Source organism: Perca fluviatilis, chromosome 9 (genome assembly GCF_010015445.1).
Source record: "Perca fluviatilis chromosome 9, GENO_Pfluv_1.0, whole genome shotgun sequence".
NCBI lineage: Eukaryota > Metazoa > Chordata > Actinopteri > Perciformes > Percidae > Perca > Perca fluviatilis.
The window spans coordinates 12841145-12866201 of NC_053120.1; the positions used below are offsets into that span (position 1 = coordinate 12841145).

Below are 25057 nucleotides of genomic sequence, written 5' to 3' on the forward strand. Positions count from 1 at the left end.
GGCCAGGATTGATGATGATTTCCTCCACACCACAAGCATCGCACCCATTCAGACTGAGGGGATGACAGGCCCACTCAATTTTTGGATGCACAACTCCTCTGCCACATACTGATCCACTTCAGCACTCCACATCAAACAAACGCAGGGGGCTTTGTTAAACTTATTTCATTTTGAGATCCGGTTTAAAAAAATATGTATTTCACTCTGGAACTTTTTCAGACTATTCAGACCTGCCAACAACAGACTCTGTAGCAATGGAACTTTCTCAACCCATAGTTTAACCAAGAGTGAGAGCAATAGCTGTTGCAGTATTCCCAAATTGCTTAGTAGTCCTGTTAACTGCCAAACATGAAACATGGATTAAACTTTCTTGGCAAAAGGTAAAAAGGGCATTCTGTCAATGTTTTACATTCACTGATACACAAGTAAAAACAAAGACAGCCTACTGAGACTTTCTTCACCTCTGTGCTCTATTCCTTTGCACGTCCGGAGTAGACTGGGGCTTTTTTTCCCTTCTGTCTCAAAAGGCTTTTACCCACACATAGTCACACATATGCACACTTGCATTTCTACATAAAACACAGAGTCAAAGAACTGCACACACAGTTACTCTTACAAACCCTATCTCTCACACGTGTTTAGTTAAGCCCTCGGTGGGTCTTAATTGCCGTCTTGTTGTGGATTCTTTTTAGCACAGTGCTGATTGATTGGGGATCAGGGCCCTAATATGGCTCATCGGGGACAGGCCCTTTGACATGACCTGGTCCCAGGGCACCGGCACTGTTTGAAACTAGAGCTCCCACCACAGCCCCCTCCCACAAGCCTGGATGCCTCTCTGCTAAATGCTGCCCAGGTCAGGGGGCTCCACACACACATACAGGAAGACATGTGAACACACACACACGTGGGGACTGTCATGATGTATAGCCTACTTCAACCATTAAAGCAATTTACATTATTAGGCGTTAGTAAGAGCGTAAGTCTGTCTTTACACACTTACCGCACACCACGATTTTCATACACAACTCATTATGAACAAGGCTTTCACACTCAGCTTAGACAGGGCCCACTTCCTGTTTCCTGTTTCCCAGAATCCCCTGTGTCTGTCTGTTGGTGATCCTGTTGGCAGGTCTGGTCAAGGTCAGGTCTGGTAAGTGTGTGTGTGTGTGTGTGTGTGTTGTGTGTGTGTGTGTGTGTGTGTCAAGGTTTCTCCCTGATGGTTACAAGGCCTAGATGGGGTTTGTGGGGTTTCCCTGAACTTTGCCCTAAACACCCCATGAACACACATACGCACCCACTCCTGCAAATGAAAAAAACACACATACGTGCAGACAACTATGCACAGAAAGTGTTCTTTCTTTGCCCTAATTGGTGGTGTTGGAGTGTGTGAAAGACAGGGAGGCACAGTGTACCTTGAGTATTTCTAGGTATAAATAGAGGCTGTTCTTGGCAGTTGAGACTTGTATCCTGTAAGTCTGAGCCAGGGGATATTTAACAATGTTTAGAGCTTAACAGGATCAGTGCAGTTTAATTTAGACAGTATTGATAAAGGAAGCCCTCTCAGTTAAAGTCAGTTTATCAGTCACTGTTTTTATTGCTGCAGCAGTCCATCCTGACCTTGTTCCCCTGTTAAATCCCATAGGAGCAGACACACTTATCCTAAACAAGTTCAGTTTAGTTTAACTGTATGGAGTCATCCTGAGATGTCTTACAATGTTATTAGTGTCAACAGGATCATGAACTTTGTTGCTTATCATTTCCCCTGTCGAACAAATCTAATAACGTCTGTGGAATAAAGCCAAAATGGTGTTACAATGGCCTGAAAGTGAACTGTGTAGACGGGGAGCAGTTCAGTATGAACCGTCTCAGGCTGCTTGTACCGGTAGTTGTTGACAGTAAAATACCTGATAAAAGGGAGCACATTTCGCCTATATTCACTCCTATTTTCTGCTCCTAGATATGTTAGATAAAACCACTTTCATAAGCAAAAATTTCAGTTGTCGGTGTAACCTGAATTGGTCCCTTAAGGCCAGCATGTGGGTGGGCTCTCCTGGTCTGCCAACCAGAGGACAGATCAAATTATGGCGATAGAGGGTGAGAAAAGGGAGGTGTGTGTGTGTGAGAATGTTATACTTGATTATGTTTTTGTTAACTTTCCCTCCACCTTTACAAGAAGCACTTGAAGCTTCAAACTAAATTGCCAGGTTACAAAAGTCTGTAGAACAAGAGTCCTCAAAAAAAAAAAGTTTTCTCCGTCAAAGGTCCATCTTTAACCAAGCACTGTCACCCGGCTGATATAACGATGACAGGATACTTTTTTAGTTCATCCCCTTCACTGTTTTTCTTTTCTTTTCCCTCGATCAATTTGCAGCATTTTTTTTTCCATTCTGAGAGACCACTTTAGGGCAGGAAGTTCATAAAAACACACAGAAGAGTGGATATCACATAAACACATACTTGGACCATGTTGTAAATATGGGTGACAACTCAGAGTGTGTGTGTCAGGTCCTAACTGAATAATGTGCTGGTTAGTCCCCTTTGTTTTTAAAGTGTAAGAGCCTGTAAATTATTTTTTATTGGAAGAAGACTGTTTTGTAAAAGCAGGACTATTTAGTGTGTTTTGTTTCTTTTGAGTCATTTTGTGATGAAGTCTTTTGATTTACCTTTCTGTTGTGCCCACATTCATTTAGCTGGTTTTTTCCCTGGTTGAGCTTCATCAAGCAATATCCTGACTTATATTCCCCATGTAATCCCCCGAAAATTCAGACAACATGCCTGAACCCTCTCAACATCTTATGTGGGTTTTATGTGTAGGCAGACCAAACAATAATTGTAGTGAAGCATAAAGCAGAGGAATAGGTTTTCTCTGCTAGTCTATAAGTCATAAGTAATCATCAGTAAGTCTTGCAGCTGCATTGCATTCTGGTATAATGAGGCAACTGTCAATGGATAAACTCATGACTGCAGAGAAAGAAACCTAGAGTTTAATTTTTTGAGGAACTAGCATCAAAATCTCATATTTTCAACGATAGATTGGACATACAAAGTATATTGTGATAATCTGTTATTTAACGGCTTTGTGTAAATGTATTAAGGTGGAAATCCTTTAACCAGACTTGAGGCCCTTTTGATGGCAGTGTGTGTGTAGAGGGATTATTTATGGGTTCCACTATGCAACAGTGTTTTCCTTCCACACAATACATGCCTTTAGTGACTCTTAATCGCTCTCATCAAGAAGTATCCCACTTTCCTCAGGAAGCCACACTTGTGTTCAAACGTGTGTATTCTTGTTCCTTAAGCACCGTCAGTAGTCAGTCAGCCAGAACATGTGTCCTCCTGTCTTTTTTTAAGTATCTGCCTTAGTATGTTCAGATCTTAGATCTGTGATCTAGGCAATAAGCTGTAAATCATGCAGGAAAGTGTGTGTGTGTGTGTGTGTGTGTGTGTGTGTGTGTGTGTGTGTGTGTGTGTGTGTGTGTGTGTGTGTGTGTGTGTGTGTGTGTGTGTGTGTGTGTGTGTGTGTGTGTGTGTGTGTGTGTGTGTGTGTGTGTGTGGGGGGGGGTCTAAATCACAGAAGTAGCTTCGCTCTTGGCTATCTCTTCCCCATGTTATTTCTTTAGTGCTTTCTTTTCTTTTCCTGTTATTATTTCAACACGGATGTTTCAAGGCAGCCTGGGTTAATTCAAAGGATGCTAAAAAGAAAAAAACTAAAAACAGGAATTCTTACAGCCACAAAAAAATGGAAAACATGCATTTAGTTTGTAATACTGCTCCAGGGTAAAAATAACGTTGTATGAAAATAGATCATGAGCCGCTATATTTGTAATACTCCTTTTGTCAGCGATAAAAATCAGTATATAACAAGTATTTTTCATATTGTGTTGGACCTTCCTGATTGAAGCATGATGGACATGATGGATCAATACAAGTTGTTGGGTCTTCATGCACGATTTGTTGGGTCACACACACACACACACACACACACACACACACACACACACACACACACACACACACACACACACACACTACATTGTTCAACAGCAGTCAGACTTAATGCCTAGAGCTCCTAACTGTTTCCATTCCTCTCAGCCTCCTTCTTTTCTCAATTATCTCTCAATCTCTCTTCCTCCAAATATTTTTCTCTGACTTAACTTTTCTCTTCCTCCTTTTTATCCCCATATTTTGACTTTCTCTTTCTTTTTTAATGCTTTCATAGACCTTCTCTATCTGTCCATGTTATTTGTTATCAATGATTCTTACACCCAATGTGTCAGTTATTAGTCAAACAAAATCTCCCCACCCTCCTCCTCTAATTCACCTCTCTAGTAATGGATTTCACCATGTAACCCTGTGATTTGTTTGTGTGTATATGTGTCTTTCTAAACACCACTGGGTTTATGTTACATTTTAGTAGACACATTTCCCTCCTATCCTGCTAATTGACATGCTGATTGACACTCTCACTCCCCAAACACCCCCCCCCACCTGGACCTCTCATACCCTTCAGTTCTCCGGGGAAGTGATGTCACCAGGTCAGGAGCGTTGTGAGGAGTGACGGGATTGATGTAGGGTCCTTCCCTGCATGTTGAATCATCTTCTATGTGTTAACCCTGTTATTAAAACTCTTTAGTATAACTTGCAGTCGTGAAAGACTGGGCCAACATACAACATGCTTCAGCAAAGTGCCGTCCAACACATCAAACACCAGCATCTATATGTGGGAGGCATTCTGTGGACTGTTTAAGATAAGATCAGCATTCAAGTTACATTCGGTGAAATGTTATCATAACATTTTTTTTAATTTCTACCTCAAATCAAAAGTATTTTAACCATAGGGCAGTTTCTTAAAAGCCTTAGCATTTACTGTTCGAACAAACCTCCTCAGACTCGCTGGAAGTTATGCAGAAACTATTTCTTGTTTTTGAAATAAATACAAGAATTGTTTATTTAGCATGAGCAGAGAGAGCCACCATGACTGTAGGCCATGTTCAGGCCAACTGCGTCCCTGCATGTGAAAATGCAGCCCCCTCACTTATTTGAATGAGGCCAGTCCGTTAAAGCAGTGGGGGGTGCAAATGCAGGGTGCCTTTTATGTACAGCCTATGACCGCAACGCGATGTCATCCCGCATGACTCTGCGTCGGCCAAACAAGTATGTGCAGGTGCACATTTCTGGTAGACTGCTTTGTACGGTGAACGCTGCATTTGTACTGTTGACATGTTTACTGTGAAATGGTTGCCACCATGATAACGTTCCAGTCAATCCTTCCTCATAATGTTATATAACAATTGTGGGGTGTTGGGGCCCTAGAGCAATGAGATCACTGTGCCGGTCCCCATACTAAGGGGGCAAAAATAAACGGAGTGTAATTAGTAATTAATTCTCCTGGAAGACAAAATGATTGGCACTGTGATAACTTTTCATTTAGTTGTGATATCCAGCCTCACTGTAATCCAAACCGCAGTGTTTTGGTCTCTGAGAAGCCTTCTTATTCATAGACGTATTACTTAAACCTCCTGGATAGTCTTGCCTCTTCTCACCAGTACCTGAAGCAACATGCACACATCAGTGCAGGCCCTCGCATTTTTTTGCTCTTTTCAACTGAACAGACAAAGAAAAAAAGCGCCATACGCAAGAAGTCGACCTGAAACCTGAAATACAAGGAAAACCAACAAGACTTATTACCAAAGATTTGTTTACTGAAAAAAAAAACAATGATTTAAAATGAGAAAAAAACCTACTAACTCAAACCCGCCCATGATATCCTCTTTACACTATCTCTAATGTCTCTTTGTGCTTCCTTTCTCTTTCAGTACGCTCTGAATCTCTTCATCCTTCTCTCTGACAGAAGCCTCTATTGTTGCAGTCAGTGAGCAGCAGTAACACGAGGACCCAGAAGGGCTCGTTCTTTCTCCATTGTATCCTAATGCAGCGCCCAGTTGCCCTCGCTCGCTGTTCATTCCCAGTGCGGTCACGGGCCACTGGCAGCCACAGACCCCAGTCAACCTCAGCCTCTGGTGGCCATTTTGGCTCCCTGTTAGTGAGATATCATTACACACTGCAACCACACATGCATTCTCCAGTTCTCCCATGATAATTGAGGTACATTGTTGATCACTGAACACCAGTATAAATCACTGCCCTACAGTTATTGTTGGCTGTTGCATAACATCAGTATATTTTTCATAAGCATTGCACCGATAAAACTACAAAAGACTTTTGCAACATCCTATATTTATGTTTGGCTGAGTGCTAATTCTGTGGTACCTTTTTTTGTAATTGTATACAGGCTGAACAATGCTGAACAGGTTTTGTTTGCTCATCTTTTTTTTTAATTATCTGTGGCAGACTTCCAGAGAGGAAATGCAGTCTCTTGAGAACAGCGACCACACCATTGTCTATTGTTTTCTTCCTCTCATCCTCTAATGTCCATCCGCTCCTTTCCAGACCCACAAGTGTCTTTTATTTGCTGTTGGACACCTTCCCTTTAAATACACACACACACACACACACACACACACATATAATCCATCTAAGACCATGCACATGTTCACAAACACTCTGAAAAGGCACAAGGAGAAGTATCTCTGTAAGTCATTGAGCTCAGGAACATATTCACTGCAAAATAATACACAAATGACCTAAAATAACTAAACTAAAATGACAAATTTGAAGAACTATACCAAAATTAACAACGCTATAAAATGAGCATTTTCATCTGTTGCCGCTGGCCAGATGTTCATAACAAAAACAATATAGCTTGTAATAAATTAATATACAACATAAGTATCATGCATTCAATAGAACAGTATATATTCACACACACATTTTTAGTTAAGGAGTTAAAACTGGCAAAAACTCTGGCATGGTCCTATAAAACCACACACATACACATGTTTTAAGTAATAAATAGTGCCCTCAATCAAAATTTTAAGATTCTGGGGTTGCTGTTGCTCACTAAAACAAAACAACAGAGTGTATGTTCATAAAGGAACACATAGCCCAAGCTGAGGGGCATCCCCAATCAGGATTTAACAGCTGTGGCCTCATGCTGCCGGCAGCTCATCTCCTCTTCACTCAGCACCCATAGCAGCTCCTGCAAACCGAACCCTGAAATCTAAAATGTCATCGGGATCCACCCCCCAAAAAAAAAAACTAAATCCCATCCTTTCTATATCCCCTCCAACAAAGAGCGTTAAGTTTCACATCCCCTCAACCCCAGAAATCAACACAAATCCGTCATCCCAGCCCACAGCTTCTTGATGAGAAATACCGAAGTTTACATGCAGAAGGCCCAAGATATTTGTTCCATAATCAAAACATAAAGCAAAGTATAGACCCAACAATGAAGTTGGTTTATTCTGGAAAAAACAGAGCATGTGCTACAGTAGTAATGTCCTACACTTTGGTTTTGAAGGTTTTTCAAGGTACTTTTAAATATGAAAAGGTTTGATTATTTAGCAAATGTTAAATCACTCAAAAATACCTCCACGATTAGTTGTTTTTCTTAATGGTCAACTGTCCAAACTGCATATACACTAATTTCTTTTTGATGCCATGGATTCAAGTCATCTGTATCTTTTGCATCTTGCAGATAATTGTCACCTGCAGACTTTAACAATGATGCCTCAATTTAGTTTTTTGGTAACATTTTACTTGAAGGTATCTACATAAGAGTGACATGACACTGTCATGACACATGAACTCTAACCCTAACCATAACTTGTCACGACAAAAACCGAATGACACTTACTAAAAGAAGCGTTATGTCATAAACATTTATGACTTCTTTATAATGTTTATGACACGTTCGTGACAGTGTCATGTCACTCTTATGTAGATACCTTCAAGTAACCGTTTTTTCAGCAGTTGGGTTTGGATAGATAACACACTGACAATGAAGTGTGGATGCTTTGCTTATGACATGATCAACAAACAAATCACCACCTTTGTCAAAAAGCTTATGCTTTGGCATTGGGCATTATTTTTCTACATTTTCTTTATTTCGTGTATAAGTGATTTTGTGTTTCCTTTGCTGCAGTCGGTAGGTACCGTCCTGTGTTTCAGGAAAAACATTTTTGCAGGAAAGAACCTCCATGTTGAAAAGGAGGTAGAGGGAAAGAAAGTGAGGGAAGGATGGAGGTGGAGTGATGAGTTTTAACACTTCCTGCAAAGATAGTGAGAAAAGAGATACTTATAATTTTGATCGATTAAGCATGAAACCTATTCAACTTTCCCTCAAAACTCTCCCTTTAACTGTTAATGATACATCCGTCAACATCAGTCCTCAAACCTTAGCTTTTGTCTATGAGGCCAGTGTATGGGTGTTTATGTGTCTCTGTGTCTATATAGTTAAAAAATAAAAATAAAAAACTTTGTTAGTTGAGGTAGATCTATCTTCAAATGATCAGTTGTGTCTCATTGTTGCAGTCAAAGCACCCAGTAGAGCCCACTTTATCCTGTCATCAGTTTCCGGATAATCAGTTAAACATCTCAGCCTTCTTTATGTGCCCATGCATGTGTATAAGGAGTATATCAAGACAACATTTAAACGTTTTTTTATGGTTACCTAATTGATTCGTGTGTGTGTGTGTGTGTGTGTGTGTGCGCGCACGTGCATGTTTGAGGCCTACAGCTAAATAAATCAGTATACTGTATATCTTTGGTGCTTTGCAGATATGTTGCCTGTGTGTTTTGTTTTATTTTGTGCAAATGTTTACTGGCTATGTTTCTCATTTTATATCCTCTAGTTTTTATGAAACTTTTCAACATGTTGGCATGATGTTGGTAGTTTATAAATGTTGCCCAGTTTGTCTTTCTTACTTACTTACATACTAACTTGAATGATTCTTGCAATTTTTGCGTGGTGTCTTCATGATTGAATGCACTTTTTGTAAGTTGCTTTTGATAAAAAAGGTCAGCTACATTAATATAATATAATAATGTGATACAGTTTCTTTGAAGTAATCCAGTCACGAAGACTGGAGTTTCAAGTTCCACATTAATCCATTCATATTTAGCTTTTGTCTGCTGGCTTGCTTGCTCACTGCTCTTTCTCTTTCATCTCTTCAAAAACAGTTGGCATTGAAAGTGTCTCCAGCACTGGAGCTGCAGTCTGTCTCTTACTGTACTGGCACCACCCAGGTGTGAATGTATGCAACCATATGGATATGAATAAGGGTGGTGCTGGAAAAAGAGCATGGCTGCTTAGTCTGCACTAACCCTGAGTAAATAATGAAGTCCGAAAAAAATTAATTGGACAATGAATCAATGTCCTCAATACCTTGTTTAGGTTCTGTGGTGAGGTTCGCCTTTCTGTTTAGATCTGGATTATATATCCGGTCTCGGAGGGAAAAGCCTCTCCTTGTAATTAACTATTATACAACATTACACAGAGGGCCGGTGGCGTTGGTGTGTAAAATAAAAGGCCTGAACAGCCATTCACTGTTTACACAAATAGCAACCGCACTTGGCTCTCCCTGTCTGGGATAGCTTACACACACAGTCGCACACAAACATAGAGAAACAAATGGATACACAAAACAAAACTCAAAAAAGATTTTTGGAAAACCTCAGATGTCTCACAGTGATTAGGTAATTGTAGATATGTCTTTCCTACCCAACTTATTTCTGCTGCACTGAACAGAATACAGACACTTTAATATGCCTCTCAGACACGGCTTTCAATTCAAGTGAGTGAAAGAAATTAAACTATAGAAAGCAGTGAGGGGCGATTTGGGCTGAGCTGGTTCGGTTGAGGCCGTTCTGACTGGCCAGAGTTGTAATTTTCCTGCGGGGATCTGGCTGCATTGTGGCGGATCGTCTGCTCTCCCTTGTCATTTACTTGTCTGTGTGTGGCTTGATGTTAGTATGGATGTGTGTGTCCACCATCCTCTGTGACGCACAACCTAACTAACCTCTCGGCTGCCTGGACACACTCCAGCCCTCGCTTTCTATCGTGTGTGTGTGTGTGTGTGTGTGTGTGTGTGTGTGTGTGTGTGTGTGTGTGTTTTTCCTCTCATGCTCTAAGCTGCCTTTTCATATTCCGGTTCATTACATTCAGAACTGTTGCAGGTCAATCAGTCATCAATCCCCCAAATCATTCAACTAGTTTTCACAGTGGCAGCTTATTTTATTACAAGACTCTCTTCTTACAGCTTTAATGCCAGACATGATTTTCACCTAAAGAGATGAAGCTCTTCGCCAAAGGAAAAATATCTGAAGATGTAGCAGTTTGTGGTTTGATGAAGGGGTGCTAAGTCGTCTGCAGGCAGACCGCAACATGAAATCATTATTACTGATTTCCACATTTTGGTAGGAAATTACATATTTCAAGGATAAACTCTGCTTAAACCTGTATTAAGCAGTACATTTAATGTTACCATATCTCCATGGAATCGGCAGTATGCAGACCACTGCTGTATCATTCTGCGTGTGTATGTGTACGTGTGTCTGGAAAGCCCATTTAGATCTGTACAGACGGGGGCAGAGGGAGAAAGCTGACCTTGGACCTTCAGTCACTTAACACTCAAACAAAGGGAACCTAAAGACCCTGTACTCACACCAAAATTACACACTCTTGGCATTACGAAAGGCTATGTGTGTGTTTGTGCCCACATGGGTGTTCATTCATTTTTGTATATGTGTGTGTGTGTGTGTGTGTGTGTTTGTGTGTGCGCGCGCGCACGTGCGCAATTGTCACCTTGTAGAGTTTTTTAGTCGCATCTAAGTGCAGTTTTTGTGGCGTAATTAGTGTAATTCACACTCTGTTACATCCCTTGTAAATTACCTGACTCTCGTCAACAAAAGCACCCTTACATGGTTGGATGATAATGAAGGGTTTACAGTAACCTCAAGAGGCTCTATTTTACAGTTAAACACAAAGTGAAATGGAGCAGTATATTTTCTTAAACATGGGATCAGAACATTTGTGTTTTAATGAAGCGAGTAGAATATTGTTCACTTAACTTGAATGAGCTAAACAAAGTTGTAAATTACTGCAGTAATATTTAGAATAATACTTTCATAGTCCAAATGTTTAGTGAGTATGTTTGTTATCATTGCTCTGAAGACATCTATCCACTATAATTTAATGTATTAAGTATTTTCCAACATTTCATAGTCTAGTCAGATGCTTCTGCCATTACTGAAGCAGTAGTGTCAGAAGCAGGAGGATGCACTTTCAATCAGCAAATAACTACAGTATGGTTCTATGGTTTTGTGTATCTGTATGTGTGTGTGTGCGCATGTGCGGTGGCATCATGCACTCTACTATATATGTGTATATGTGTGTGTATGTGTTGTGGTTATGCCTAGTCTTAAAGTCCCCATATGGCACAATTTAAAGCACATGGCACAGTGATCTCACACTGAGCGAATCGCCTGCTAGTCAGCATGTGGTTTGTTTGTGTGTGTGTGTGTGTGTTGGGGGTGAGATTATTTGGAATGAGAGGTGAGAATGGATAATGACATGTAGAAATTTAGAAAAAGGCCAAAAAAATCAAGTGTCACCAAAGGAAGTAAAAGTTGTGAAAACATGATCATTAACCCCTTCTCTCTCTCTCTCTCTCTCTCTCTCTCTCTCTCTCTCTCTCTCTCTCTCTCTCTCTCTCTCTCTCTTTCTCTCTTTCTCTGTGCATGTGTTTCAGATTAGGGCTCATGATGACATCTCTCTGCCATAAACAGGAATAAAGTCAAATAGCCAAACATTAATTCCTAATGCGGTTTACATCTGTGCTGTGAATTGGGATGTGTGTACATATGTGTGTGTGTGTGTGTGTGTGTGTTTCAGATCTCTGCCTTTGACTTGAATGTGATTTATCTTTAGCCAAGCAAAGGGAGACCTCTTTCTTGGTTTAGAACCAGCAACAAAAAAACACCCTTTGCCTTCCACAGGAGAGCAAAGTTGGTTTTGTCTCATATTCAAACGTAGACTGCCCTCTAGTGGAATTGTCCTGTATTGTAGCAGGTTTGGGCATTTGTAACTGTCTGCAGAAGTCATCTTTCTCTTCCAGACATACTGTATGCATTTTAACCATTGAGATATATGGAAACAATCTTAAAATTTATCTACACTCTCTCACCTGCCTTTCTGTATGTCTTAGGGAGGATTTTGATGAAGAGGGATTCTGCCAGCCGTACAGAGGTATAGCCTGCGCCCGCTTCATCGGTAACCGCAGCATCTTCGTTGACTCGTTGCAGATGCAGGGCGAGATCGAGACCCAGATCACAGGTGAGAAACGGGCAACATGTATAAGTGGGTTTGAATGCGAAAAATCAATGTTGCTTGCACTTAAGAATCCCTAGAAAAGTCTAAGTATACTTATATACTCGTACAGTAGATGGCAGATTCATTAATAACACACATTTACTTCTGCAGTTTGTTTTTCTTTCATGTCTTTGTGCATTTTTCAACTTTTATCTCAACAGATTCTGTTCAGATGTGCTTTTTATGAAGCTTTTGGTGATGATTCACTTTTGATCTATACATTCAGTTACACATGTATGCATCTACGTTGAATGTTGCCAGATCAGCAAAGCCTTACATTGTTTTTAAGGACAAACTAGTTGTTCCCCTCTCAGGCGTTTTGTGTCTGACAGGAAAAGCTGACAGCCTGCTTTCATCCAGTGAGTTCACCAGTTCATCCGTCATTTAGAAATTCTGTCTTGACTAGTAGCCAAACGCTGCTCACATATGTCTTCAGCAACCAGGGCTGATGTAGCACCTTTGTAAAGCCGCCTTCTCTGCATACACTGAATCCGTGAAAACATTCTATGTATGAGGACTGTTTAGAAGGTGAACCTTAGTGAATACTGTATGCTGTACGAGGAAGTTCAGCATTGTCACTAATCTGCATGGAGCCCAAATGGCCCACATACTGTTTTATACATGTCTGTGTCTCTGCTTATGTGTTTTTGTTGTGTGTGATAGCGTGCACATGTCCTCAGAGGTCAGTTTAAGGTGTATGTTATTGATTACATCCGTGCAGCTGTTAGCGTTGCCCCTGAACAGTTCAGGGACAAAGGGGCCCTGGCCTCAGACTCTAATCGGAAACATCGAGGACGAGTGATAATTAAGATTTATGATGCCACGGGGTCGTAATAAGCCTACAGTAGGACTGTAAATCATTTCATACCCCAGAACATCCACATTCGGTAGCTATTCACCATCTTGAATTTAATATCACTTTTACTGATCTTCATTTTATTCAAGCAACATGTGCTGTAGAAGCGTTTGGATAACTGCCATCTTTAGTCACTTTTGAATCTCTTGTCTTCTCCTCCACCCCCCACAGAGCTGCGTCACTGATAATCACAACCGCAGGAAAGCATATGTTTGCAATAACCGTACAGTATGACTATGAATCATACATTTACAGCGGCAGCTTTCGTTGTCAGTCGCCCTCTTTGATCCTTCATGTGTTTAGATGCTCGAGAGTTAGTAGCAATGTGATGTGCACAGGATAGAGTCAATCAAAGTATATATGAAATAATGTCTCTTATCTCTTAAAAAAAGCTAAAATCTTAATATAGATGCTAGATTTATAGATAAGTTATGATGTCAGACTGTTGTTTAAAATAAATCTCTATTCTACAACTACTTTTGTCTTCCCTCTTTCCAGCGGCCTTCACCATGATCGGGACATCCAACCATTTGTCCGATCGTTGCTCCCAGTTTGCCATACCTTCTCTCTGTCACTTTGCCTTCCCGACATGCGACCGCAGCTCTGGAACCGACAAACCTCGGGACCTGTGTAAGGACGAGTGTGAGATCCTGGAGAACGACTTGTGTAAGACAGAGTACATCATCGCCCGTTCAAACCCCATCATCCTGAAGAGACTGAAGCTGCCAAACTGCGAGGACCTGGCTGCCTTTGACAGCCCCGAGGCTGCCAACTGTCTGAGGATCGGCATCCCTATGGCCGAGCCCATAAACAAGAGTAAGACATGTTCACCTGCTGACTTCCTTTATTACTTCTGCTACTAGAGCTCATTGTTATTATTATATGAGGAGAGGCATCCTAGTGTATTGTAACTACTAACAGGAGCTGTTTTGAAAACTCAGCTTATTGGTTTATCAAGGTATGCTCCTTCCAAGAGCCCAAAAGCGATGCCTTCATGTTGCTTGTTTTGTCCAACAAACTGTCCAAAACCCAAAGATATTTAATTTACTATCATCTATGATGAAGAAAAGCAGCAAGTCTGCACATTTGATGAACTGGAACCAGCTAATGTTTAGCATTTTTGCTTGAAAAATGATTCAAACTATTAATTGATTATCAAAATAGTTGAGAATGAAAAAAATGGATCGATTAATCAACTATTCGTTGCCTGCAGATAGAAAACATTGTGATGCAAAGGTTCACAACATCCATGTTAATTAAATATCTGAATGTGATATTCCAGCAATGTAGTTTGGAAAGTTTTTTGGAAGCCATCAAACTCATTTGAGATTTAACCCTTCCTGCTCTCAACTCCATTACAATGTGACAACGTTGTAACCTTGGCAAGAAAAATAGAAGAGACTAAATGTTTCCTGTAACGGATTACCTATCTAAAGCAAGTTTTCTCTCTCTCTCTCTCTCTCTCTCTCTCTCTCTCTCTCTCTCTCCCTCTCCCCTTTAGATCACAAGTGTTACAACAACAGCGGGGCAGACTACAGAGGGACGGTCAGTATGACCAAGTCAGGCCGTCAGTGTCAGCCGTGGAACTCCCAGTATCCTCACAGCCACACCTACCTGGCCGTCCGCTACCCGGAGCTAAACGGAGGACACTCGTACTGCCGCAACCCTGGGAACAAACTCGAGGCCCCCTGGTGCTTCACTCTGGACGAGGGGGTCCGCATGGAGCTCTGTGAAATACCCGTCTGTGGTAAGAGAGGATATGTTTAGATTCATTGTGTGTAATGCCGGCTTTGTAACGCATTTGCAGATATTTGGTTTGGTCTTCCTGTTTTAAATTGTGTTAAAAAAAACATGTTTTTATCATCTCTTTCATCTGCTGTCCAATTTTCCCATCATCTCATGCTATTTTTCATAATTTCCAGAGTAATTTACACTACGGCAATTTTAACTTTGTTCTTTCTTTCACCAAAGATATTGAACTCTTTTTATCACTTCAGAAAAATTCTTTTAACAATGAATTGATTATCAAAATTGTTGCGGCTTTTCTGTCAATCAACTATCATTTATGCTTCAGTATGCCTCTTTATGACATTATACTGCCCAGTCATACATAATTTTTTTCTCTCTCCCTCTCCCTCTCTCTCTCCATCTATCCAAAAGACCATAAAGACAATTCTGGTGGCAGCAACATGGAGATCTTGTACATCCTGGTTCCCAGTGTGGCGATACCGTTAGCCATCGCCTTGCTCTTCTTCTTTATTTGCGTGTGCCGCAACAACCAGAAGTCCCCCAGGCCTCCTGCTCCTCGTCAGCCCAAACCGGTCCGAGGACAAAACGTTGAGATGTCCATGCTCACAACTGCATACAAGCCAAAGGTAGAGAGCCACAGTCACAGCACATCATTCTGTGGGTGGGGAAAGTACTGTAAATGATGGAGGTTCTGTTCTGCCTCACTGAGACTCCTTTAACACTTTCATGTATTACAGAAAAAAAACTCTTTTTAGTTCACAATAAGCAGATGACTTTAGCAACACTTAAATGTTTAAATAATGTGGTTGGTCCACTTTGCTTTCACACCACAGATGAACCACAGCGGAGTTGTTTGATTGGGTTTGATTGGCAACTTTCACACCAGCCTAAATGAACCGAACTAACTGGGCTCCAACAGTTTGTTTAAAACCCAAGTTAGGTGTGTAAGCACCCTACACTTATGGAGACATTACAGCACAATAATGCCACTGACATGTTAGTCCCCCCCATCTCTCTCTCTCGCTTTTCTGCCACATTTGTTGAACATATCAGAAGTTTAAACTTGATTCTTCCCACCATCATCTCACTCCAGCCATCCCTGCTTATAGAAAAGCACCAGTCCTGCTAAAAACACATTTGTATATACGCACACAGCATTTTTGACTCTCCTGTGGTGAATCTAGATCAGTGGTCTTTTGCTGTGTGTGCCTTTTTAAGTCATGACAGCAGACTGAGGAAGGAGTCAAAACACTGGCACAGCCCCTCTGTCAACTGGGATACGTCGCAGCATGCTGGGGTTACTTCCTTCAGTGTGTGCGTGTGTGTGTGTGTGTGTTGGGGGGGGGTGACCTGTCTCAGGCTGAGCTTCAGATCTCTATCATCGGAGCTCAGCAGGTCCAGGAATGTTGAACTGCAGCTCTTTGCCTCTCTGTTTATTTCTCTCCCACATCTCTCCCTCTCACTTCATCCATCTCCCTTTGTTGCTCTTCTTCTGTCTCTCCCTCCATACCTTTACTTCTAGACCTCCTGTTCATCCTGCACTCTCTCCTTCATCCCCTCCCTCTGTCACAGAACCTCTTTGTAATGTAGTTAATCAAGCCCCTGCTCTGCCAGCCAACACATAGCTCACATTAGGATCTGTATCATGTTTCTTTCAAGGTTGCATACTCAGTCACATCATGTCTGTTTATCTTTTTCCACATAATTTTGGTGGTGGTGGTGGTGGGAGGAGGGATTTCTCAGACAGTGTGTCTGTTTGTGCAAAGCAGGGCTGATGCTCAAGGTAATGTGTATAATATTACCATCAGCGGGTGCAGAAAGAACCGCAAAATGTCACAGAAGCCATTAATATTTGTGGTTTATTTTATTTCTTTGCAATGGAACAAATGTTTTAACAAGCTACAAACGGAGTCTCTCCTGGCTGTGTTTAGACGACGGCCTTGTATCTGCAAAGAGTCAAGGACACGGGAGATCATAGAGTGTCAACCATGCAGTTTATGGAATTTTACAGTGAATTTGAAATGGTCTTTGTGAACAACAAGGGCCTGAAATATGGTTCACACATATCAGACTGTTGAACCATCCATTTTAAGATTTCAAAAGCAAAGAAAAAGCTTTTTCAGAGATGCCGTTCTCAGCTCTTTTTGCAGCCCATGCATCTAATATTATAGCTAAGTACTGTTACATGCAAGACAATTTTGTTAAATTAGGATTTGCATTATATTTACTACAATACTTTTTAAAGCCTTTTTAATGAGTCGTGAAACCTCAAATTATACAGTAATGTACTGCTAAATTGAGTGTTTATTTTCCCTACCCCTCTTATCTACAACTTTGTCTGGGGTTAGGCTGCTACCCAGCAGGCTTTGCTGCAGGGTCACCAAGGGGCCATTGCCCGTGACAATCCATTTAGACCCACATAAACATACACACACACAAACCTGTGGTGGTGTGAGGAGGATCTGAGGGTTTGGGTGTGGGGAGGAAAGACGGGGTGAAATAAACCCATAACTTAAAACATATGTGCTCTCATAGCATCAGCAGGCCCCCACACTCATACACACACATACTCATACACACACACCACCCCCCTCAGAGTTCATACAGGCCTGTGTTTCTCTCTCCTGTTCACTGAATTTCATTATTCATCTCAGAGTCCCTGGAATCTGGAAATCTCTGCCAGCCTCGCCTCACCTTTTATCTTTAAATACAGCTACACACACCTACTGTAGCTCTCCCTCTCTCTGTCTTTCACACACTCACACACACACACACACACACACAGAGTTTGCCAGTATTCTCTTGATAGTGTATTTTCTTGTTTGTATCTTCTTCATTTATTATTTAGATTATTTACTGTGGTTATCAAAAAACTTTGTTATTCAAGTTATTTGCATTTTTTTCTCCTATTGTATCTCAGTGTTTGGCATTGCTCTGACAGTAAATGTTGGCACATTGTCAGTTACTTTCCTCATTTATGCTCACATTCGTCTGCCATCACACTGCCTTGTCATGTTTATGACATCCTGATGAAATGATATACTTTCCTTTCATCAGTTTTAAAAAGTAACTTACTATTAAATCAATTTTTTTTTAATTTGTAAATTCAAATTAGTGAGTGACTTTATTACACTATCAACTGAACCTGGTCCCAGTCTTTAGTGTCCATTAAAATAGACTGTAATACAGAAATCAGCTGTCTGGCTTTGAATGCATTGGTTCAATTTGTTAAGATGGTGCATTCAAGCTAAAACAGGTGTTAAGTTGTTCTTTAATTAAGAAGATTAGATTTGATCAAGTCCGACTGAATTCTAAAAAGTTTGTGACCCTGCTATAACCCCACACGTCAGCTCAGTCCCATTGGATTTACAAAAAAAAAAAACTTCAGTCTACAGTATGTCCTCCTCAGTAAGAAAAAAGACTAAAATGTCCCCTCTCACAAAGACAGCGAAAGCTTTTTTTCTGTTATTACTGCAGCTGATTCTACAGTTTTACTGGCAGGAGAATTAATTACTTAGTCTTCCTAAAAGCTGCTAAGATGTTCATCAGTTAAATGGCATTGGTAAGATGGGAAAGTGTTGCCAGATTTCACAATTTTCCCACATCGCTCTCCAAAGGCTTAAAGAGAGTCATTAGGAGCTGATGTAATGGGTTGAGGCTGATTATGACAATTATCAACTCTCTGGGCTATACTTATATTTATTTTTTGACAACTCAAACACATATTTGATGTTATATTAGGCAGTTTGCCTGCATCGATTTAGAAGTACCGATGTAAACTTCATGTTCACATTTTCCACTCAGGGATAATGGTGAGGAAAGAGTACAAAGAAAATAATGATCTAATTTTTTCTGTCACATCTCTTTTCCCACTGATCTCACCTTTTTCTTTTCCACCTCCTCCTCGTCATTTCTCTGCAGAGTAAGGCCAAAGAGCTTCCTTTGTCGGCTGTGCGTTTCATGGAGGAGCTTGGAGAGTGCACTTTGGGGAAGATCTACAAGGGTCACCTGTATCTGCCGGGCATGGACCAGGCACAGCTCGTGGCCATTAAGACCCTGAAGGATGTCTCCAATGCCCAGCAGTGGGCCGACTTCCAGCAGGTACAGACTGGATCCCTCCCTCTAAAGCTTAAAGAAAAGACTTAAACGGGCGCCCGGATAGCTCAGTTGGTATAGCTGGCGCCCATATATAGAGGTCTCCTTCTCGACGCAGCAGGCCTGGGTTCGACTCCGATCTGCGGCCCTTTGCTGCATGCCATTCCCCCTCACTCTTCCATTTCATATCTTCAGCTGTCCTGTCAAAATAAAGGCCTAAAATGCCGAAAAAATAATCTTAAAAAAAAAAGACTTAAACATTTATAAACATATATTATTGGTGAATACACAGATGCCAAAATCAACCATGTGTAACCTGTATAGGACCTCTAAGACTACTGTAAATAGTAAGTCATTTTAGAAGACATGCTTCTAACTGGCAATTGTATGTGGATGTAGTACTAAAATAATCAATAATAAAAGTTTTAAAATACAAGGGACAATTTTCCCAGTGGAAAGATCCCACAAGACTTGAAGCATGACTTGTTATATTTTCAAAGAAGGTAAACGTGGTGGGCGATGGCAGACTGTATATGGCTAAAAGTCACTTTTTAAAGTAGTTCCAACAAAACACTGTCAGATTGTCCAGATAAATTTAGATGTTAAGACGGACTGAAACGGATGACTTGTAAAACCACAAGCCTTGCTTTCCATGTGAGCTGCCAGCATTTAAAGTGATACCCCCAAACATCTTTTGAGTTTGAAACAAACTTCTTACCGCCACCTTTCAAGGCCACAGTGTTTCTATCTCACTTTCTTTTTTTACCGACACTTTTTGTGTTTGCATCACAGGAGGCCGCAGTGCTGACGGAGCTGCAGCACCCAAACGTGGTGTGCCTGCTGGGTGTGGTGATTCAGGAGCAGCCTGTCTGTATGCTGTTTGAGTTTTTGCCCCAAGGTGACCTCCACGAGTTCCTCATCATGCGTTCACCACACTCTGACGTTGGCTGCAGCAGTGATGAAGATGGCACGGTGAAATCCAGCCTGGATCATGGAGACTTCCTGCATATGTCCATACAGGTGGGATATGAAAGCAGTTTTAAAGTCTGTAAAACTGAAAGAAGTGTTTCTCCTTTCACCTTGCTGTGTACCAGACATACTTCACAGCTACTTCCTGTTTTAATGAATTGTTTTCTTTCTGACTAATCAAACCTAGGTGGCAGCTGGGATGGAGTACTTGGCCAGCCACTTTTACACCCATAAAGACCTTGCAGCTCGGAACATTCTAGTAGGTGAACAGCTCCACGTCAAGATCTCCGACCTGGGTCTCTCCAGAGTGATCTACTCCTCAGACTACTACTGCATTCAGCCCAAAACTCTGCTTCCCATCCGCTGGATGCCCCCGGAGGCCATCGCTTACGGAAAGTTCACCACAGACTCGGACATCTGGTCGTTTGGAGTTGTGCTGTGGGAGATCTTCAGCTACGGTCTGCAGCCCTATTACGGCTTCTCCAACCAGGAAGTGATGGAGATGGTGAGAAAGAGGCAGCTGCTGCCCTGCCCCGAGGACTGTCCGCCAAGGTAGGTTCACGTTAATGTTGCTGATCAGCAACAGCTTTGAAGTAAATGATGAGAAGGTAATACAGTACATACAACCAACGTGGGTAGTGTCTGGCTAGTAAGGCCCTCATCGTGTTGTATTTCAAAGGCCACAGCTATTGGTTTTTCTAATTGGTAATAAAAAAATTAAAAAAATAACATTTTTAATTCCCAAACACCAAACTCCTCAAGTCACAATCTCATTATGCAATGTGAAAGGGGTAATCAGAGTTCCTCGAAATTTCATGATTTTACAGTTACCTTTTACAGCAGAGATGATGACAGGAAGCATGGGGAGAGAGGGGTGGGGGGGGGGGGGGCTGACAGAATCAAGTCAGTGATGTGGGCATTATATGGTTTGCGTCTTAAATCCATCTTAGATTCTTATACAGAGATAACTTATTTTCTAATGTTTGAACAGTTACTGTAGGCACACCCTTGCTTATACTATCAACAGCATTTACAAAGTGTGAATTATATTCAATATATCGCATAACTAAGTCTAAAAATGTAAAAAAAACAAAAAACAATGTGGTATCAGAAGTTGTAAAATTGGATTATCAAAATTACAGACATTCTTTCAATTGCCTGATAACTAACTAACTCTGTTGTCTCTCAGGTTTTATGGTTTGATGACTGAATGCTGGCAGGAGGGACCAACGCGTCGAGCGCGCTTCAAGGACATCCACGCCCGCCTGCGAGCCTGGGAGGGGCTGTCGTCCCACGCCAGCTCCAGCACGCCCTCTGGTGGCGGAGGCAACGCTACCACCCAGACCACCTCACTCAGCGCCAGCCCCGTCAGCAACCTCAGCAACCCCCGCTACGCTGCTGCCGCGGCTGCTGGGTACCTCTACCCAGCCCAGGCGATTCCCTCACCGGGCCAGATGGGCCAGATGGGCCAGATGGGCCAGATTCAAGCCTGGACACCGATGGCTGTAACGCAAACCCACCAGCGCTTTATCCCCGTCAATGGATACCCCATCCCGCCAGGATACGCAGCTTTCCCCGCCCACTTCCCTCCCCCGGCCCCACCGACCAGGGTCATCCAGCACCACCTACCCCCTCCCAAAAGCCGCTCACCCAGCAGCGCCAGCGGCTCCACCAGCACGGGTCACGTCAGCGGAGTGCCCTCCACCACGGGCTCTAATCATGACGCCAACACGCCGCTGCTCTCCCACTGCATCATGCCGGGGAGCGGTGGAGGGCCGATTCAGGTGTACGGACAAGTTTGCCAGAAGGGAGTGGGACAACTGGACCACGCATCACAAACAGCGCTGCTCGCTGCTGATTCTGACGTACTGATGTACAACGACTCGGTCATCACCGCAGACCTGTAGATAGATAGAGACATAGTCACACGCTTTCTGCTCGGGACCCACATTTGTGAAGTTTAGCCTCTCACACAGGGACCCAGTCTTCTACTCTGGTCACATGGAGACCGAACAGAAACTGGCCTGTACGCACATTTGAGTGTGCAAGAAACATTGCCGCAGCTACACAAGTATATACACAGCTGTCTGACTTTTTAATGCCTTTTTGTTTAAAGCATGTGTACTTACCACCATGGTTTGAAAATGTCGTGCTATTATTTTAACCTCTGTGTAAATACGGTACATAAGTCCTGAATGAATGAGTGAAAAACAAAGATATATATTCGAAAGAACTTTTTATTAAGGTGAAAAAATAGCAAGTCCACCCTGCTTCCTAAGAATTATTTTTTTTGTTTGTATCACAATCTGACAAAATGTTCCTGTGTCAATTATCATGTTAACAGACTGTTTCATGCAGGATGTGAAGGAAACACTGACACTCATACCGTGACCTTTTGGTGCCTTTCAGCAGTGGTGCGACTTGCTTGTTTCTGGACGTATAAAAACACAAAAATGTGCTGTACGTGTGCTTGTACAGTAACATAAACTGCATTTAGCAATTGATAACCGAGCGAACAAAAATGGGAACAACAGACTGAACAAACAGAAAGTTTAGCAGCTTTAACTGAGAAGACCAGCACTGACGTGCTCAAATACACCAGTAGCCTATACGAGGCGTACAGGTGGCGTATCCTGCCTTTTGGGTTTCACGTATTGCAGGCAGACAGCTTACGGCTATGTGACGGCTCCCCTTCGAAGCAGCTGGAATTCAAACTAAAACAGATACAGGTGATAATTTGGCTAAAATACTCATCCAGGCACTGAGATCTGGCATTTTCACGCAAAATCCCTTCGGAAGTGACATCTGAGTGTTTTTTGTGCAACCTCAACATCTGACACTATTGCAACATTGACACAAGTCTTTTTGCCTTGTTCAAATTTCAGTTTACAGCTTCCTAGGCTGGGGAAGCAGGGAGTACTTCTGATTGGACAAAAACACTCATCAGCCTTTCTTTCTCCCTACATTCCTCTCTCTCTCTCTCTCTCTCTCTCTCTCTCTCTCTCTCTCTCTCTCTCTCTCTCTCTCTCTCTCTCTCACCTTCAATGGGGATCCCTTCATCATTTTCCCCCTCCTCCTTTACTCCGTCGTGCTGTCTTCCACCCTCCGAGCGGACATGGCATTTAACTTCAAAAGCTGGCTGCAGAGGACCCCATACAGATCTACAAATAAAACCACACATCGCTCATATCCTCCACAGCTAAACTGGACTGGTCTCAGGGTACAAACACTTCACTCACCACACAAGCGCTGGGGTCAATTTACTGTCAGTGAAATTTTACCCTCACAAAAGAACATTTTTATTGTAAATTGGATATGGAGTTTTAATTTCTATGGGAGAGTTTTTCCAGTATTTGAATTTTGAAGGAACTTAGAGATCTTTTTCACAGGGCTTATCTTCATGTCTTTGCACTTTCCTTTCCTGTTTTTCAGCATCTGTGTGAGTGAGAGTACTCAAAGCAGGGAGGGTTAACACAAGGCTCATAGTAGATAACGTTACTATGGCTGCCCCCTATTAGTCGATTAGTCGACTAATCGGTCCTTTTGGCCTTAGTCAAGTAACATTTATTTAGTAGATTAGTCATTTTTTAAATGCTTTTTCATCAGGAATGACTTATTTCCAAGAAACGTATGAGCACATATTTGGTAAACACCAGATGTAATGTGCTGCTTTAGCATGGTTCTTTGTTGAGAATTCAGTTTTACAGATCTGTTGATTAAATCAACTTATCGATTAGTTCATAAAATCACATCATTGTGAGTCGATTAAGAATTTATTTAGTGGAGAACAGCCCTAAATGTTACCATTACAAAAATCAGCCTCATGTACATAAATATAGTATGTTTGATGCGCTTACGTTTACGCCACTCTGTGCCTGAAGAGAAGAAAGTTTAACCTAAAAAATGATAATTTTCATGAGCTGGGGACAGACTGTATCACTGTGTGCAGAGAGATTTATCTATGTTGCTGTTATTTTAGTCTATATCAGTTAGTATCATGAAATGAATGGTATCCGTAAACACCTGGTGCCAACTGTGCTGACATGTAGGGGATCCCAACAAGGGTAGGTGCAGATTTTAAAAGTAAAAATAAAATAAATACGCCCATATTGTTCCCTTGTGAGTCTCTAAAATTATAGCTGTATTTATTTTTCAACGTGTCCAGCAGCAGGTAATCATATACGGTTTTGGAGGCTTTTCCTTAAATATCCTTTTGTGATATGAAGACGTTTTTGGTAAATGGTTAATAATTCACATTTCTGCAATCACACAAATGATGCCTTTGCTGTCTGTTATTGTCTGTTTTGATGATTGTTGGTTAGAAGCACGGCTAAATGTGAAGCTTTTGTTATTTAAAAACGACAACATATCGATAATAGAAAGGGCTGCAGTAACAGAACAGTTTGGGATCTGGTGTTACCTTCTGTGTAGTAGACAATCATTGGTTTTGAATGGTCGCAAAAGTGTCCCAGATATAGTGCATTGTTTTAATGATAACGTTTTTAAGTTGACATTTGTGGAATGTAGATAGACAAGACTGTATTGTGTTAAGTATTTAGTTCATGTACCCTTAAACCCTTCATACCGTGGCTACGATCTGACTACTCGCTACATGAAAAGCAGCTGCTCCAAGCCACTGCATACTAAAATGAAAATAATTCCGATTTAGATTAGACTGAACTTTAGTTTACCCTGAAATAATTTATTCAAACCAACTATGGTCAACAGAAGCTGATAACTCTTAGCAAAATGAAGGGATACGATAATCTAGTTCTCCTTAAATCTATTCTAAGATAATTTTTTTCTCTATTTTTTTTTTTTTTTAGTCAGATCGAGCTACCTTTGCATCTGAGTTTGTACACGTGACCTCCATCCAGCATGGAAATTGTAAAAACAATGATTTATGTTCACTCATATAGCAGTGCAAAAACCACTTGTACACAAGACTGTGAATCGTAAATCAAGTCTAGGTATTTTTGTATTTGGCAAAGAAAATCATTACTGTGCCTTTTATTTGTTTTTTTATTCTAGATCCATTTATAAAACAAACACAAAATACAAGTACTATTATATTTCAATAACAGTGTACCCATTACAGAAGGTTTACATGCTTATCC

At 41.4% G+C, this 25057-nt stretch overlaps 1 protein-coding gene across 3 annotated transcripts in view; it reads left to right on the top strand.

The window, feature by feature from the left end:
- ror1 (receptor tyrosine kinase-like orphan receptor 1) overlaps nucleotides 1-24698 on the top strand; it is a 123038-nt gene extending 98340 nt beyond the window's left edge. For 2 of the 3 annotated variants that reach the window (XM_039812265.1, XM_039812266.1), the window contains 8 exons: nucleotides 12108-12235; nucleotides 13626-13943; nucleotides 14629-14874; nucleotides 15288-15502; nucleotides 18798-18977; nucleotides 19764-19991; nucleotides 20128-20492; nucleotides 21130-24698. In XM_039812265.1, coding sequence (XP_039668199.1) covers nucleotides 12108-12235; nucleotides 13626-13943; nucleotides 14629-14874; nucleotides 15288-15502; nucleotides 18798-18977; nucleotides 19764-19991; nucleotides 20128-20492; nucleotides 21130-21847 — 2398 coding nt within the window. In that variant the 3' untranslated portion in view covers nucleotides 21848-24698. Of the gene's footprint in view, nucleotides 1-12107; nucleotides 12236-13625; nucleotides 13944-14628; nucleotides 14875-15287; nucleotides 15503-16398; nucleotides 16482-18797; nucleotides 18978-19763; nucleotides 19992-20127; nucleotides 20493-21129 lie in introns of those variants that run through there. The other variant, XM_039812267.1, reaches the window with a different exon arrangement.
- Nucleotides 24699-25057: the final 359 nt, after the last annotated feature.